The sequence below is a fragment of the Olea europaea genome, unplaced genomic scaffold (genome assembly GCF_002742605.1).
Source record: "Olea europaea var. sylvestris unplaced genomic scaffold, O_europaea_v1 scaffold1137, whole genome shotgun sequence".
Classification (NCBI taxonomy): Eukaryota; Viridiplantae; Streptophyta; class Magnoliopsida; order Lamiales; family Oleaceae; genus Olea; species Olea europaea.
In genome coordinates this window covers 368,778-387,718 of record NW_019228757.1, presented here as the reverse complement: position 1 = coordinate 387,718, position 18,941 = coordinate 368,778, and the positions used below count along the sequence as shown (strand labels likewise).

General features: G+C 36.8%; 1 protein-coding gene across 1 annotated transcript; it reads left to right on the top strand.

The window, feature by feature from the left end:
- The first annotated feature begins 10,237 nt into the window (after positions 1-10,237).
- On the top strand, positions 10,238-14,326 carry LOC111373511 (5-methyltetrahydropteroyltriglutamate--homocysteine methyltransferase-like). Its single transcript, XM_022996047.1, has 12 exons — positions 10,238-10,326; positions 10,653-11,006; positions 11,095-11,182; positions 11,394-11,521; positions 11,606-11,997; positions 12,080-12,243; positions 12,404-12,484; positions 12,585-12,751; positions 12,836-12,941; positions 13,067-13,317; positions 13,467-13,668; positions 13,756-14,326. Exons 1-12 carry the CDS (start codon positions 10,253-10,255, stop codon positions 14,122-14,124), a joined length of 2,376 nt encoding a protein of 791 aa, XP_022851815.1. The 5' UTR covers positions 10,238-10,252; the 3' UTR covers positions 14,125-14,326.
- The last annotated feature ends 4,615 nt before the right edge of the window (positions 14,327-18,941 follow it).

Sequence of the window (18,941 nt, the reverse complement as noted above, 5' to 3'; positions counted from 1 at the left end):
GCTACAAATTCACTAACCACCGAATCAACTGATGGAAGTGGATTGCGGTGCAAGATAGAGCCTCTAAATCCCTCAAAATTACTACGAAGTGCCATAAAAATTTGAACTAATCGTTGTTCCTCTCTAAAAGTAATATATTTCTCACATGCTTTTAGTCCCGCTGATTCTGTAATAGCCAACTCATTCCAAATTGAATTCATAGCAGCATAAAATTTGAGAATACTCATATCCTTTTGTTGTAAGGCCCGTATATAAATCTCCAACTGATATCGTTTTGCAAAATTAGACTTAATGTATAACTTTTGTAAGTGATCCCAAACTTCTTTCGCTATTTCAAACATAGCTGACTGTGTACCAATGGATTGCTCAACTAAATTATGAATCCAAGTGAGAATTTTCGCATTGTTTGACTCCCAATTATCTAACTCTGTCACAAAATTCTCAGCAGTGGTCTCAGGTTTGACGATAGTTCCACTAACATAACCCCACAATCATTTTCCTTTTAGAAAATTCTTCATCACAGTACTCTAATATGAGTAATTTTTATCATTTAATCTAACACTAATGGATTGAAGTGAATCATCCTTTCAGTTGCCATGATGAAATCAATAAATAATCAACTACTAATAAAAAGAAATCAACAAATTCCAAGAAACTCAACAACGACCAACGTACCAACACGAACTACCTCCGGAATATACCGCACATTGCACGTATGACCAAACTAATACCATCAAAATGTTAGAAACTCACCAAGGAAGAAACTGTCCCGTTGAACCGTCGCCAGAAAATGCTTCATGCGCCCTCATGCACCACCAGAACCTTTGCAACTTCTGTTCACGCGTCGTCGGAATAGAGCGCGTGGTGACACACGCGCCAGTCAGATAGGATCGTCTCGTTGTCTGGAATCCAAATATGGTCACCAATCGCCAAACAGAGGTTTCGTTTGAAAGATATTATATATTTTTAGTGGCGGCTCAAGGGAAAATTAGGGTTTTCTATTATTTTGGTGACACGAATTGTTTGAGAATGAATTGAACGAAAAGAACAACCTCAACACATATGTTTTGGCTCTGATACCATGATAACATATAATTTAATCTATAGAATCAAACACATAGAGAACCAAAGAAGGAGAAAGAAGAAGAGGAAAACAATTGAGCCGCACTAAAGGAATTAGGGTTTACAATGACTTAATATATTACAAAAAGACCTAAGCTAGTAAGAAAACTAAGATAATAAGGAAACTAAATATTAATCAAACAATTAAACAAATAAATATATTATCAATAATGTCAAATTCCGTGTAATCATTCTAATGGTGCCTATTATCTAGTAAAGATCAAGATTTTAACATCTTTTTCTTTGTTACTTACTAGTTAAATCTAAGGCAGTGTTTGATAGCCATTGGAATTCCATGGATGGAAAATGGAATTTCAATTCCATCTTTCACTTTTCCATTGTTTGATAGCGTTTATTTTCCCTAAAATTCATTTTCTCACTTTGTTGCCACCTCACCAAATTCCAGCTTTTTTATGAATTTGAATTCTCACCAAAATAGTGAGAATTCATTTTCCAAGTTACTGTAGCGATTTTTTTATTTTTATTTGTTTGAATTTTTTTTATTTTGACAATGCAAACAAATTCTAAGAATTATTTTAAAAAAAATATTTATTTTTAATTGACAATTTTCATGTAATACAAAGTTAAACGAACACCAAAAGATAGATGATTTTCTTAATTTTTTTTGGGTAATAGAAACAAATTATATTCCCAATATCAGTAAATTTTATCCTTTTAATTGATAATTTTTATGTAAAACAAAGTTAAACGAACATCAAAAAATACTTTTATTTCAACATTTTTCACATGAAAAATTATACCAATTATACACAATAAATTGACAATTTTCAAGAAACAATTTCAATGCAATTCAATTTTCTGGAATTCATTTTCTTTCCCCCCATATTACATCTCTGCAATTAAACGGACCCTAAATGTGCATGTAACAATGTTCAAAATTTACTTTTTTCAACACTTTTGAATCAGGGGAATTGTTTTTTTCTCTTCTTATGCTTTTTGTTTTTGAGAAATATTAAAAAAATATAAATAATTTATGGGTTTATAAAAAAAGGTAATAGAAAAAGATAATTCCGAATAGCTCATTCCTTTCATCTGTATGGTTGCAGCTTTCTTAAATGATACTTGAATTAAAAGCACAAAATTTCCCGGTTTTCATTGCATTTGGATACAAAAAGGAGCGTCGAATTGATTTAGCCTGTTTGATAGAGATTAAAATCAAATTTTTAGTATATTTAAAAAAAAAAATTGATGACATGGTTTTGAATTTTATAAAATATGTGGTTAAAATTAATCATTGACTTTGACTCTGACTTTAATCAGTACCAAACAAGGGTTTAGCGATGCGTGCGGTTTGAATTTAGTCGTTGTGTTTAATTAGTTAGCACTTATTTTTTAGAAAAATTTCCTTTTTCACCTTTATCAAATCTCGGACTTTAATTAACTTATCGTAAATTACGAACAACTTTAAAAGTGGGTTAAAATTATAAATGTGTATTGATCAAAGTCGTGACCACTTGCAATAATTGTTGGACACCAAAACAATTAAACTAAATTTTTGGTACAGAAGAAATTTGGTGTGATCACTTGATAAAGATCAATTAATAAAGGACCACCTAAAAGAAGTGTTAAATTACACCAAACCCCCTTCATATTTGTTATGCCGCTTCCTTAATTTTATTCAACTTCAACTTTTCACCCCTAATCTTTTTTATAAATGGGAGACTCTTCAATCTCATGTAATCAATCCACTGTGGAACGAGTAAGTTGTGATGAAAATTTTACACTAAGATAGTCGCAATTCAGCGAGTTTAAGGATTGATTTGATAAATTAAGAGGTTTTATCAATAATCGACAATAGTTTAAGCAGTTTAACGTAAACTACCTACTATATTATGTCGCATTTTCGTATTAAATTGTGTTTAAAATCCCCAACATTTTTCTATTATCACACCTATGTTAACAAATTTTTTCCATTATATTATTATCTTCAAAATTTCATTAATCGGTATATCTTGTCCATAATAAGTGATTTTCGTCTGAAGATTTTGTTAAAAGGACATAAAAATATAAAATTGTGATTAAATATCTAGATAACAGAATTAGTGGACGAAAATTTTCATCGAAATTCTTAAAATTCTCAAATTCAAATATTTCTACCAGTTGTTTAGGAGAAAAATTGGTTAATAACCGAAATGGTCACTGTACTTTGTAAAAAGTCTTCAAGAGGTCATTGAACTTTAAAAATGATCTAAATCATCGCTGAACTTTGCAAAATATTTCCACGGAGTCGCTGAATTTTAAAAATCATCCCATTCATCACTAAACTTTGTAAAAAATAAAAAAATTCATGAGGTCACTAAACTTTGCAAAAGATTTCCCAGGAGATCGCTAATTAACTTTTTACAAAATTTAACGATGAATGAGATAATTTTTAAAGTTCAATAACCCCATGGAAGGGTTTTATAAAGTTCGGTGATCCCATGAAAATCTTTGCAAAGTTGAATGATAATTTCAATGATTTTTAAAGTTCAATGACTCTGTGAAAACTTTTTTGAAAATTCAGTGACCATTTGTGTTATTGACTCGAAGAAAAATTTGTCAAGTTTTGATGAAAAATATAGTATTCACGTGATTAGCGTTCTGAAGATAAAAAATACTCAACTCAGCAGATCTACCCATGTTTTTGTTAATTAATTATTAAAATAATAATTAATTTATTTAGTTTGGAGACCCCTTAAAAATATTTATTTTGCTAATGGTTGGTAGAAGGTCACCTACGATAAGAAGGTACTCCCATTAACTTTGAGTCAAACATAAATTTATGTACAAACATTTGAAGCTTAGAGTGGGCCCACTCACCAACTCTACCAACAACTTATCACTGTCGGCCGCAGTCATTTGGTCTTTATGACAGGGCATTTTGGAAAATATAATAACCTTTAACCCTAAAATTGTAAATTTCCACCACATAGGCAGAGGTGGGCCCAAGTGGTTCACCAACAACTTCCCACGCTATGGCCACCACCTATTTGTTTTCTTCCGCCGAAAACTTACTTTGACAAAATTACCCCAGCCAGTAATCTGATGATTTAGCACGAGCTGTCAATGGAGCGCGTGGATGCACTCTCCAGAAGCTCCTGGACGAAGATTCGGTCCAAATTCATGCTCGCTAGATCTAACGGTTAATGGGTCAGGTCAACAAGGGAAAAATTCACAGTTCAAGTGTATTGTTTACACCAATTCACAAATCAGGTGCATAGTTCAAAAATACAAAATTCAGGTATCTATATAATTAATTGAAAATATTTATCAATTAAATATAATAAAGTCACAGTTATTCGATTAATGGTCACGGATTCATAATTATAGGTCACAGATTTATTTTCTAGTCATATATCATCAAACTAATTGATCACAGATTATTTTGAGGTCATGGATCTAAAATTTTCTAGATCACAAATTATTTCGAGGTTACAAATCCAAAATTTACAGATCTCAGATTATTTTAACATCAAATTAATTGGTCACAGATTATCAAATTCTTAGGTCACACTTCAACAATTCGTCATAGATAACTAAATGATTGGTCACATGCGTCAAATAATGGTCACATACCAACACAAAACATCTACCACACAAACACTATCACCATCAACACACAAAAACACCATCTAAACCCCATCCAAACCGCCAGATCTATCACCACAAAACCACCATCACCACCACCACACAAGACACCGTCCTAACCCACAAAATCACCACCAACCGAAACTATTTCTGCTTTGCGTGGGTTGCTACAGTGTTCCCGCGCGATTTCATTTCACCACTAGAGTGGCGGATCTGCTTCGCAATTTCATTTCACTACCTTAGCTCGTGGTGATTCACGAAGGGAAAAGTGCGACGGCGTGGTGCTTCTTCATTACAATAGCACTAGCGAAGGGTACTCCAGCAACGACATGCTCCGGTGGCGACGACGTCTGACGGAGAGGAGACGTGAGATGGAGTCAGGGAGCTGAAGAGAAGAAGTCAATGACAAGAGGGAGATAGAGAGTGAGAGTGAAATGAAGAGAGAGGGGAAATGATTAGGGTTTTTAATTGAATTGTGTGTGTTAATTATATATAATACCTGATTTTTGCATAAATAAATTTTACCCCTGAATTTTGAATTTAAAAATTTTAGTACCTGATTTTTTGTAATTTCCTTGATCAACAACCATCTTTTTGTCTTTTAACTATGTCACGTATCTTTTTTAAGTCATTTCATTGTAATTTTGTTTGTTGAGACTTCACTTATAATTTATATTACATGATGAAATTTGTCATTTATATTTTACTATTCAAATTTTTGGATTTAGTTGTTTGTATTGGATTCTTCATAATTATATTAAAACTCTTTGTAAGAAGGTTCAAAATATAAGGACCCTATATTTGAAGATGGTATGAGGCCTTCAAAATATTTGGGCTAGCCCTGAAATGTTCTATGTGGAAATCAAAATTTGAAAATAAAATCTACTGGATTTGCAAAAACTGAAAATTACTGCGGATCAACTTTAAAGTTGGCGAGCTAATTGGCCATATTTTTTTATTTGGGACCCATGTACCATATTTGTTAACGTTTGGGATCTGCTACTGCAAATTCTCTAACCCGGGAGATCAATTGAATTCAATTTCAAAGCAATTAAAATTCTTATGTTGGCTCAAGATTATGTTATCAGTCGAATTCGAACATTTTATTAAATATTTATTAATTTATTGATTGAACCGATTACTCGATGATCATGCAAATATTTGACACATTTTCAAGAAATTCACAGATAATATTTGATGTTCAAAATTAACGTGTTCAATTTTTCTTTCGCTGTCACTTGTGCTTAGATAGATATAAAATGGCGTGTTAATGAATCATTGGGTGAACAGTAGGTTGTTCAACAACAAATTTTAGATGGTAAATTTTAACTCTTTTCAAACATGCTTTTAGTAACTTGATTGAATTGATAGTAGATACTCGAAGACTTTGTAATTTGATGGGTTTAATAGTAGAGTTGATTCGGATAACTATGATCACAATATTTTGATTGGAATTAGAACTCTATTTTTAAAGAAAAATTCATAAGCATTGCAGCAAAAAATACAGAAATACCCTATCAAAATATGATCACCCAAATCACACCATGAAATAGTAGCGATATTTCTTGGGTCCCATTAACGGATTAATTGAACCCTTGTTTGAGTCTCATTATTTCTATTAAAATTTGACATCATTTTAACTCCACATTCTTTATTAAAAATTATTACTTGAAAATTTGAAATTTTTCTTTATTTTTTAACGACATATTTCTCATCAATACACTATTCAATTATCATCATTATTATTATTAATTTTTTTTGCAAGAATCTTGCTCAAACAAGGGCCGAATTACTCGATAACTCGATTAATTGTCAAGTCTACTCTATTGATTACTCTGATTGAGTTTTTTTTATATTTTCAATAAATTAAATCTCCATAAATCTACTTTCTCTTAAAAGAGGACTTGGAGGAGTACTATTCATTTTTGTCACACTCCTTTTCATACATTATTTCCAAATTGGTTATCGTTCATCTCATTTATCTACTTCTCCTATCCTAACTAAAATAAAAGAGACACTCGTTGTGGCACTGTTTCTATGGAGTCGTGCCCAGTTACTGTTTGCCCTTTTTTATTTAAACGTTATACCACTTTATTGACTTTCACACGCAACTATCATTTTTATTTCTCATTCTTCTCTTTATTGACTTTTACACACAACCATTGTTTTCATTTCTCTTTCTTCTCCCAGTTTTTTCTATTTTTTCACACAACTATTCACACTTTTTACTCCACTCCTCCACACAACCAAGACTTCTTCTTTTTTCTTTTCTATTTTAAGGATTTTCTAATCAAAAATTTATTTATCCTTTTCTCATTTGAATTTTAAGTATAAAATGATATCGTTTCCCTACGTTGAATGTCAAAACGATGTTGTTTTATTCCATTAATATGATAAAAGGATTGAATATATCTTATATATAATTATAGAAATATATTAATTATTTAATTAATAATAATTAAATATCGATCAATGTATATTATATTCACTCATTATCTCAATGTTTGAAATTAAATTTTTTTCCAAAAATAAAAAAAAGTCAAGATAATGACTAAAATCAAGAATCCCACTATTAAGGATTATCTTTCTCAACTGCATCTAGATGATATTCCATCTTACAAAAATTTAAATTTTAGAACATTGAAAAAGGAATAATGGAATAAAGTCTAATCTCAAAAAATTAAACGAACCGCATTGTAACTATCATTTTACACCAATAAAATAATAAAAAAATTCAATGATTTAATAAATTAAAGAACCAAAAAAAAATTGCAGTCAAAAATAAAAGCACAAAAAAGGTTATTATAAAGTTTTTTAATCAAATTGAAATAATTAAAATTAAAAATAAATATTATTTAATTAAAAATTGAAAATTTTTTGTTTTATCATAAAACAAAAAAAAATTAAAAATAATCTTAAATCGAACAAACAATTATTTATAATATGAAGAAAAAGAAATTTCAAAATAATTTTCGAAAAGAATATGATAAAAAAATAAAATAAAAAGTTAAGAAAATTAAATAAAGAATATATAAATATTATTTAATTAAAATTGAAAAAATTAAATTTATCATAAAGAAAGAAGAATTAAAAAGAATTTTAAATTAAAAAATTATCTATAATATGAACAAAAAAAATAATAAAAAAAAATTGGAGTTCACACTCTCAATGTGATGGAATGTTATGGAGAGTTTCTCTCATAACAGTTTCTCTCCATCACTGGGAGAAATTCTCTCTGTTTCTTATTTATTTTTACTTTTTTAAATTTGTTCTATTCATATTATAAATATTTTTTTTGATTTAATTTTTTTAATTATTTTCTCTTTATGATAAAACTTACTTTTTTTAAATTTAATTAAATATTATTTATATATATTATTTATTTAATTTTCATAACTTTCTTTTGTTTAATTTGTTATATTTTTTTTATTAAAAATTGTTTTAAAATTTTTTCCTTTCTATTATAAATAATTTTTTGTTCAATTTAAATTTTGTTCGTTTTATGATATAAAAAATTTCTTTTTAGTTCAAGCTTTATCAATATCTATATAAACATTTATTTACCTTGTTCAGTGTACTTTTACTGAAATTTTTATCTATAAAATTTTATATTTACCGATAAAAAAAGTATTGATATCTTCAACTCTAAAACTCATCAAGTAACAACAAAGACAACACTTGCCTAATTTGTTGGATATTGGTTAAATAAATCGAGAATTGAAAATCGATTAAAGTGACTTCGTATCGACTTCGGTCAAATACTCAAAAGCTCGACTCAATCCGTTTAGGCAAAATTATTTGCCACTTCGCCGCTTCGGGGCGCACAAACGGGGATCGACCTGCCCGGTCAGGTTGCGGGGGTCGAGGGGGCAGCGCCTCCCGTGGGGGCTCAAGGGCAACGCCCCCAAAAGAGAATTTTGATTTCTCTGCATGTATTGAAGGGTATATTTGGTATTTCGAAAACCAATATCGGATGAATGAGAAATTACGAAAAAGGACGAAAATCAGGTCAAAATATTTGACCGTGCGACCGCATGGTTGGTAAACCGCGCGATCACACGTCAAATTCAATTCCGGTTTTTTGAGTAAAACATTGCGACCGTACGGTCTATAACCGTGCGGCCGCACGGTTGTCCGGTGAATAGACACCTTTTCATAAAGGTGCATTATTTGGAAAGGGTGCATGGTTTGACCTCAACCATTTCGTCCACACCCTTTCATGGTCTATAAATAGGACCCTTTAGGTGCCCTATTCCTCCCAATTTGATATGCAAAACGTCTCTCATCCTCTCTTCTATCCAAAATCAAAATCATTTCATTTATTTTGATTTTCCTTCATTTCATCCTTGGAGTACATAAGCCTAAATTTGGCTCGTTGTACTTGTGTTTTGGAGTGCTACAAACACAAGTGTAGCCGTTGTATCTTGGGAGTCGATTGCCGAAATCTGTAGGCACCGTTGCGGGGCAAATTCGACTTAAGGACAAAGAGTCCAACTCTTGCCTCGGCTTTGTCCCTACTTTCTTCTTCTTCTTGTTTTTTCTTTGCCGTTACTCTGTCCAATTTTCGGCACGGATTTACAAACCATCATTATACTTATTTTGACGTCACTATTCACAAAATTCCTCCAAGATAATTATCATCATATCTTTTCTACACTATTATATACTCAATTACAGCATTTCACGTGCATCTTACTGGTTCTTTAATATAAGTATTAGAAAAAGGAAAAATTTCCTCAAGCGAAAGACAGAAATACCCCACTCCAAACACGACACGCATGGAACAATAAAAAAATAAATAAAAATCATTGATCCCAAAATACAATTCGGGGGTTGGTAAAATACAGTAATACACCAGCTATGAGCCTGGCCACACGCTCTCCAAAGCGCGTGATCTGTTTCCATCTCGTCAGATTTTCATTTAAATAAGCAAAAATGATACAAAAATGAGCTAAAACCAAAAAATCTCACTTTCCCAGATCTACCACGGCAACCCACCGTTTCCCACTATAAATAATGCCCTATAACCTCTCTGCAAAATCGCGTCCTCCACTTCTCTCTCTCGCACACTCTGCAAGGAACCATTCCCTTTGAACCCCCGATTCTCGCTCCTCCGAAGGTACTCGCACCACCCATTTCGTTTATATATTTTCAACATTTTTTATTTTTGTAGGTTTTCAGTGTTTTTTTATCTACCATTTTCTCCATTTTCTGGGTCGTAAATTTGTTAGGTAGTAGTGAATTAGATCTTGCTGGTAAGAATCTGTAATTAACTCTAAGTATTTAAATGCTTTACATGTTAAAGTGCTACTGAATGGGTGTACTTTTGCTATAATTAGCATATATATGGGTACTGAAAATAATCTTGTGGATAATAGGTGCTGACATGTCGCTTTAGGAACTGCTATTTGGGAGATAAGGGATATGTGGGATTCAGTATTCTACAGAAGTTGTGTACCCCAGTAAAAACTAATAGATAGTAATATGGAGATGTTGAATTTTTAGATCTGGGTTCGGATCTTTGCTTTGTAATAGATTTTATATGAAGTGGGTTCTGGGTGTAGTGAGATCGGTTAAATTTGTTGGCATTGTGAGGCACTTCCATGTTTCGAAAATGTACTCTTTTATGCTTTCTTAGATCTGGAGTTGTTTTAACGTTTCCAGTATAATTGAATTGTTTGTTTTGTGTTCGGGGACTATACTTGTTGATCATGTGTGTCGGTGTATCATCCATACATAATAACATTGGAAACACGAGTAATATGCCTATTATATATGCACGGTAACTGAAATTACATTGGTCATCTTAGGGAGGCAAGAGAAAAGCATCTGCATATTTGGGCTTATATATAAATGATAATTATTATGAAGTAGAAACCTTCCGTGATTAATAAAAGATTGGTGTTTGATCAAGGATTGATCTAATATTTGAATTTGAACAGAACAATGGCGTCTCACATTGTTGGATACCCCCGTATGGGTCCCAAGAGAGAGTTGAAATTTGCTCTTGAATCCTTCTGGGATGGCAAGAGCAGTGCCCAGGAGTTGCAGAAGTTGGCGGCTGACCACAGGACATCCATCTGGAAGCAGATGGCTGATGCTGGCATCAAGTACATCCCCAGCAATACATTCTCTTACTATGATCAGGTTCTTGACACAACTGCAATGCTTGGTGCAGTCCCCTCAAGGTACAACTGGACTGGTGGTGAGATTGGATTTGATACTTATTTCTCCATGGCCAGAGGAAATGCCACCGTGCCTGCTATGGAAATGACCAAGTGGTTTGACACCAACTAGTAAGTCATAGATGAAATCTCTTGCAAATTTTCTAATTTCTATGCCGTTGATGTTCAAATATTGATTAATGTTGATTTCTTGAATCAGCCACTTCATTGTCCCTGAATTGGGACCCGATGTGAAGTTCTCCTATGCTTCTTGCAAGGCAGTGGATGAATACAAGGAGGCTAAGTCGGTATGTGATATGTTAGAATCTTCTCACATCTTACACAGTTGTGACTAGTGATTATTGCCCTAATATTTTTGGCAAATTGCATTTGTGATATGGGTTATTCAATAGTTCAAGATTCACATAAAGTTGCATGTTGCCGTGCGTTACAGTTCATTTAAAAATGTGTCTAATATGTTTTCTTGACTTGATTGATGTGATATTTTCCTTCATGCAGCTTGGTGTAGATACAGTTCCAGTACTTATTGGCCCTGTCACATACTTGTTACTCTCAAAACCTGCCAAGGGTGTTGAGAAAACTTTCCCTCTTCTTTCTCTTCTTAACAAAATCCTTCCTATCTACAAGTAAGAACCACTATTTTATTTTTCATCAGACTCTGCCATTTTACTTATCGAGATTGGCATTAAAATGTACAACCATCCCTGCAGAGAAGTAATTGACGATTTGAAGGCAGCTGGTGCTTCGTGGATTCAGTTTGATGAGCCTACCCTAGTGAAAGACCTTGAATCTCACCAATTGGAAGCATTCACAAAGGCCTATGCTGAACTGGAATCGTCCCTATCTGGCCTTAATGTTCTCATTGAGACCTACTTTGCTGATGTCCCTGCGGAAGCATTCAAAACCCTTACTGCTCTAAAGGGAGTTAGCGCATTTGGTTTTGACTTGGTTCGTGGAACTAAGACTCTAGATCTGATAAAGGGTGGATTCCCATCAGGCAAGTACCTATTTGCAGGATTGGTTGATGGAAGGAACATTTGGGCAAATGATCTGGCTTCATCTCTCAGCATCCTGCAAACTCTGGAAGGCATCGTAGGAAAAGGTAGGTTGTGCAGAAGTTTCAATTTAAGCTACACACATTATTTCTATCGAAAATTAACATTTTCTAATGATTTGTTATGCAGACAAGCTTGTGGTCTCCACCTCTAGTTCACTTCTCCACACTGCTGTTGATCTCATCAATGAAACTAAGTTGGACGCAGAAATTAAATCATGGCTTGCTTTTGCTGCCCAAAAGGTTGTTGAAGTAAATGCGTTGGCAAAGGCATTGGCTGGTCACAAGGACGAGGTATGCTTTATCTGTAATTTTTAAATTGATACAGGGAGTTGTTTCATAATAGGACTTTAAATTTGGCCTCAGTTTCTTTCCCATTGATTCTAGTTTTAATTTAACATTTTCTCTGTTTTTATTGACTCTTTGAGTTTGTCTCCTGTCATTTTATTCTCAGGCATTCTTTTCTGCTAATGCCGAAGCTCAGGCTTCTAGGAAATCCTCTCCCAGGGTGACTAACAAAGCCGTCCAGAAGGCTGTAAGCGATTCATTTGCATATTTTTTTCTCTTAAGACATTGGTTGCATTTTTACATAAATCTTGTGCTTACCCGCCTATGCTTACTTTTTTGTCACTTAGGCTGCTGCTTTGAAGGGTTCTGACCACCGACGTGCTACAAATGTTAGTGCTAGGCTAGACGCCCAACAAAAGAAGCTTAACCTTCCTATTCTCCCAACCACCACTATTGGTTCATTCCCTCAGACCATTGAACTCAGAAGAGTTCGTCGTGAATACAAGGCCAAGAAGTGAGTGCTTCCTGATTATTATTCATTCTGTATTTAAAATAATCCTTTGGAAAATTCTCCTGAAAATATGGTATTCCTACATAGGATCTCGGAGGAGGAATATGTTAATGCCATCAAAGAGGAAATCAGCAAAGTTATCAAGATCCAGGAAGAGCTTGATATTGATGTTCTGGTTCATGGAGAACCCGAGGTAATGCTATACTCGTGCAAGAATGTAGTACTTTTTGTTGATACTAAATGGATACATCATTTTGGTGCATGCTTAACGTGTAAAAGGATTCTATAATGTTAACGTTCTGGATGTCAATATTTTAGAGGAACGATATGGTTGAGTACTTCGGAGAGCAATTGTCTGGTTTTGCCTTCACTGCTAATGGGTGGGTGCAATCTTACGGATCTCGCTGTGTGAAGCCGCCAATCATTTATGGTGATGTGAGTCGTCCCAAGCCAATGACTGTCTTCTGGTCCACTGCTGCCCAGAGCATGACCAAGCGCCCGATGAAGGGAATGCTCACTGGCCCTGTTACCATTCTCAACTGGTCTTTTGTTCGAAATGACCAGCCAAGGTAATTGGAGAAAGTATTCCACTCTGTTTAAACTCAGTATTCTTTCTTAATTACGAAGAGAGAAGAATGGATGGGTAGAAATATTTCAATTTATCTTTTTTCGTAATTTAGTACATTATTAACTTGATATATATTTTCCTTGTTCTCAGATTTGAAACTTGCTATCAGATTGCTCTGGCCATTAAGGATGAAGTAGAGGATCTTGAGAAGGCAGGCATCACCGTTATCCAAATTGATGAGGCTGCATTGAGAGAAGGCTTGCCCCTTAGGAAGTCCGAGCATGCTTTCTACTTGGATTGGGCCGTCCACTCGTTCAGAATCACCAATGTCGGGGTTCACGACACGACCCAGGTGAAGACCTTGCATTCCCTCGTGCTCGACACTCACATGCTATTGTTTATGTTTGTTGATGAGATTATTTTCTTTCGTTTCCAACAGATCCACACCCACATGTGCTACTCTAACTTCAATGACATCATCCACTCTATTATTGACATGGATGCTGATGTGATCACCATTGAGAACTCTCGTTCTGACGAGAAGCTCCTCTCAGTCTTCCGCGAGGGAGTGAAGTATGGTGCTGGAATTGGCCCAGGTGTTTACGATATCCACTCCCCCAGAATACCATCAACGGAAGAAATTGCTGACAGAATTACCAAGATGCTTGCGGTGCTTGAAACCAACATCTTGTGGGTCAATCCCGACTGTGGTCTCAAGACTCGCAAGTATGCTGAAGTTAAGCCGGCCCTTCAGAACATGGTTGCTGCTGCCAAGCAACTCCGCACACAACTTGCCAGTGCCAAGTGATTTGTCTAAGAACAAATGTCTGAGATCTGTTCTTGCATTGTTTCTTATGAGGAAAATTTTCTATTCGATTAAGATTAATAATTGTGGTTTGTTCAGTAGGCATAGTTTGCTCAGCGTGCATTTCGATTTCTATTTTTCTATTTCTTGTTCTGGGCATCTTCCCCCATATATATATATATATATATTTCAGTTTTTCGAGTAATATTGCCTTGTGCTAGAGACTTGATTTATGAAACCAAAACACGACCAACTTTGTTAAGTGTCGTTTGTCAACGAAATCAAAGACATAAGTATAGACTCAGCAAGTTATTCTATCTAGTGTATCAAATTTGCTTATACCATGTTAGGATCTCAAATAGAACTTTTTATTGAATTGAAGAACGGATTACAGTAAAGAAAATAAATGAGCCCAATTCAGGAACCCGGCTGTCCCTACCACTTTTACTACTCTCAATTTTTGCCTGTCTATACTCTTTCTCCCTATGTTTATTTATAGTTGCTACTGTAACAGACTTTCCCTCCCAAATCCTCTCCCAACAGATTTCCATTTCTCATAACAAACTATTAGGTGCTCTTTAACTCCTTCCAGGTGGATCTCCAACCTTCCTGCCTCTTCTAGAATAGATGAGCCGGATGGGAGGTTTATCAATACCCCCGGGTTCCAAAGACACCTTGTCCTCAACGTGGAAGTCGGGAAAGTATTGGAAGATAGTGGCCGCTGATTCCCAGGAAGCCTCAAAGTTAGGTAGCCCTTTCCATTGAATCAGAACTTCGAATTCTGAGTGAGGGTCTGCAGATGCTGGTCGTACCTCAAGTACCTTTTTTGGTTCCACATTCCAAGTTAAGTTACTGTCAGGATGTGGAGGTAACAGCTGGCATATCTCAGTGAGTCCCAATGCTTTTTTGAGCTGTGACACATGGAACACTGGGTGAATGGTGGCTGTGGAAGGCAAGTCCAGGCGGTAAGCCACAGGTCCTATGCATTCCTAGATTCGAAAGGGACCAAAGTAGTGTGGGCTTAGTTTTTCATTAGGCTTTTTGGCTAGAGAACGGAGTCAGTAAGGGCGGAGTTTGACATAGACCAGATCCCCTATCGTGAAAATAACTTCCCGTCAGTGTCGATCGACTGTCTTCTTCATCCTGTTTTGAGCCTGCTCAAGGTGTGATTTCAATTTGGTCAGGATATCATCCCTATTGGATAGCTGCTGCTCTACTTCTGAGATTGAAGTAGGCTGAATTCCATAACATATGAGTGGCGGGGGGTTGCGACCATAGACAGCCCGAAAAGGAGTAGTGTTGGTTGATGCATGAAAAGTAGTGTTATACCAATATTCGGCCCACGCTAGCCAAGTGTACCAACTACGAGGCTTGTCATAGGCGAAACACCTCAAGTAAGTTTCCACGCAACGGTTCACTACCTCCGTTTGTCCATCCGTTTGAGGATGGTAAGCAGTGCTCCTACGGAGGACAATTCTCTGTAGCTGAAAAAGCTCTCTCCAAAAGTGACTGAGGAAAACCTTGTCACGGTCTGAGACAATCGACCGGGGAAAATCGTGCAATTTTACTACCTCTCTGATGAAAACTCCAGCTACACTTACTGCTGTAAAGGGGTGTTTGAGGCCCAAGAAATGAGCATACTTGCTCAGACGGTCTACTACCACCAAAATTGAATCATAGCCTCCGGATTTTGGAAGTCCCTTAGTGAAGTCCATTGAGTTATCTTCCCAGATCACTTGTGGAATCAGAAGGGGCTGTTGCAAACCTGCAGGAGAAAGTGCGAGGCTTTTATTTTTCTGGCACACAGGGCATTCGTCAACATACTTCTTCACATCCTTCTTTATTCCTGTCCAGTATAGATCCCCAGCGAGACGTTTGTAAGTTCGCAGGAACCCTGAGTGCCCTCCCAAAGTGCTATTATGGAATTCGTGCAGGAGGTTGGGAATCAGAGCGGAAGAACCTGGTAGTACCAACCGCCCCTTGTGTAACAGTCTGCCATGGTCTAGGGAGTAGTAGGGGTGTGAGGCCGAGTCCTCTGCTAATTCCTGCTTCATTTCAGATAATTGGGGATCCGCCTCAACTTGCCTCAAGATTTCATGAACATCTAATACAGTTGGAGTTGTGATGGCTGACAACTCAAGGGGAGGAGTTATTCGTGATAACGCATCTGTAGCTTTATTCTCCAAACCAGGACGATATTGGATCTCAAACTCAAAGCCCATGAGTTTAGTTAGCCACTTTTGGAACTCCCCTTGAACCACTCTTTGTTCCAGTAAGTATTTTAGGCTTCGCTGGTCGGTTCTTACTATGAAATGACGTCCCAGCACGTAGTGCCGCCACTTCTAGACAGCTAGGACGATTGCCATTAATTCTCTTTCGTACACCGACTTGAGGCGTGATCTAGTGGACAAAACCTGGCTAAAATAAGCTATGGGTTGCTGGTTCTGCATCAGAACGACCCCCACGCCATACCCCGATGTGTCTGCCTCAATAATGAAAGGTTTGGAGAAATCAGGAAGGACCAACACAGGCACCGAAGACATGGCCCTTTTTAGTTGCTGAAAAGCTACCTCAGCCTCTACCGTCCATCCAAAAGCGTCCTTCTTAAGCTGTTGCGTAAGGGGCCAAGAGATTCCCCCATATCCTGCTACGAAACTGCGGTAGTACCCGATCAAACCCAAGAATCCACGTAGTTCCCTGATGTTTCTGGGCGTTGGCCAAATTTTAATGGCTGAAATTTTATCCGGGTTCGCGGCCACACCTATTGTTGAGACCAGGTGTCCCAGGTATTCAATATGTGTCCGGGCAAACTGGCATTTCTTTGCATTAGCGTAGAGCTGCTGGGAGGCCAAAATTCTGAAGACTTCTTTCAAGTGTTGGACATGTGATGCCGTATCCTTGCTGTACACCAATATGTCATCAAAAAATACTAATACGAACTTGCGCAAGTGCTCGTGGAATACCTGATTCATTAGGGACTAAAAAGTTGCGGGGGCATTTGTTAGCCCAAACGGCATCACCAAGAATTCATAATGGTCTTCATGCGTTCTTTGGAATATCTTCCTTTCCACACGAATTTGGTGGTATCCCGACTTAAGGTCCAGCTTAGAAAATATTGTGGCCCCGTGAAGTTCATCCAACAGTTCATCAATGACCGGAATAGGGAATTTATCCGGAACCGTTGCTTTGTTTAATGCTTGGTAATCAATACAAAACCTCCAGCCCCCGTCCTTCTATCTCACTAGGAGAACAGGACTCGAGCAAGGACTTGTACTAGTCTTTATGATTCCTGCATCTACCATGTCTCGGACCAAGCGCTCAGTTTCATCTTTCTGGAAGTGAGGGTACTTGTATGGCCTCACATTAATTGGATGAGTCCCTTCCTGCAACGGGATGGCACGATCAATTTCCCTGGATGGTGGTAGTGACCTGGACATGTCAAAAACTGCAGCATACGTCTGTAGTACTTGCTGTATTTCTATAGGTAGTGGCTTATTTTCAGTTTTCCCAACTTCTGCCCCTAAACTTCTTAACTCCACCCACACTCCTTGACCCTCTTGCTGTAAGGCCTTTACCATAGTTTTGAGAGACACTTCTGTATGATTGCGCCTATGATTTTCCTTTAGTGTAACTATCTCACCTCCTAATCGAAAACTCATCGTGAGGAGTTTCAAATTGACTTCCATACTGCCTAAGCTTCCTAGCCACTGCATTCCTAGGATGACATCGGTGTTACCCAAATCAAGTGGCAAAAAGTCTTCTACTATTTTCAGCCCTTGTATCTCTAGCAGGACCCCCTTGCAAATCCCTTTTCCTTTGACCGACACCCCAGTTCCCATAACGACCCCGTAGTTGGTTGTTGCCACAGTCGGTATTCCCAGCTGCCTAATCAATTCTGCTGATATAAAGTTATGGGTCGCCCCACAATCCACCAGTACCACCACTTCCTTTCCCCTTATCGCACCTGATAATTTCATAGTACCTGGAGTGGAGAGCCCTACCACCGAATTTAGAGACAGCTCTACTATTTCTGCCACTTCCTGCGGGTCGCCTGTTGACGGGGACTTGTCACTTTCCTTCGGTTCGGCTTCTTCTTCTTGTAACAGTAATACCTTCAGCTCCCTATTTTTACATTTGTGTCCAACTGTGAACCTCTCATCACAGCGAAAACATAGTCCCTTTTCTCTTCTTGCTTGCCATTCTACATCAGTCAAGCGTCGAATTGGAGTTTCCTTGCGTAGGAACGGTGTTTTCTCCCCTACCGTCACTGATCTGATTGGGAAAGGTTCACCGCCTCTCGCCTCTCCTGGATGTACAGCTGAAATTGGTTTAATCATTTTTAGGCCATGAGGATTTATGATGGTCTTCATTACTTAGTTCCTTTCTTCCATCCTTTGGGCCATCTCCATGATGCGGCCCAGCCCATTTGGTTGGTGCAGCCTAACTTCAGCTTTTATAGTTGGGTTGAGTCCATTAATAAACGTACTCTCCAGAACTTCTTCAGGGAGACCGATCAACGGAGCTGCCAATTCTTCGAATGTCTTCCGGTATTCTTCAACGGACCTCTCTTGTCTGATAGCCAGAAGTTTCTCACATAAACTTCCCTCTTGTGTTGGCCGAAATCTCAGTAGGAGCTTCTGTCGGAAGGATTCCCAAGATATAAATGGGTCTCTTGCCTCCGTCCATTGTAAACAGAGGGCGGTACCGTCGAGGCTAACCCCTACTGCCGCCATCTTCTCCTTCTCCGCCAAACCCATTAATCTCGAAGTATCTTTCAGCTCGGTACACTCATCCATCTGGATCATCGCCACTGAAAATCG

What these genes read in the sequence shown, in the direction of transcription:
- LOC111373511 (XM_022996047.1), top strand. Translation starts at nt 10,253, where the DNA reads ATGAAGTGGGTTCTGGGTGTAGTGAGATCGGTTAAATTTGTTGGCATT. An exon ending in ACAAAGCCGTCCAGAAGGCT is followed by an intron (nt 12,485 to 12,584) that starts GTAAGCGATTCA and finishes TTTGTCACTTAG; the next exon opens with GCTGCTGCTTTGAAGGGTTC. An exon ending in TGGTTCATGGAGAACCCGAG is followed by an intron (nt 12,942 to 13,066) that starts GTAATGCTATAC and finishes TCAATATTTTAG; the next exon opens with AGGAACGATATGGTTGAGTA.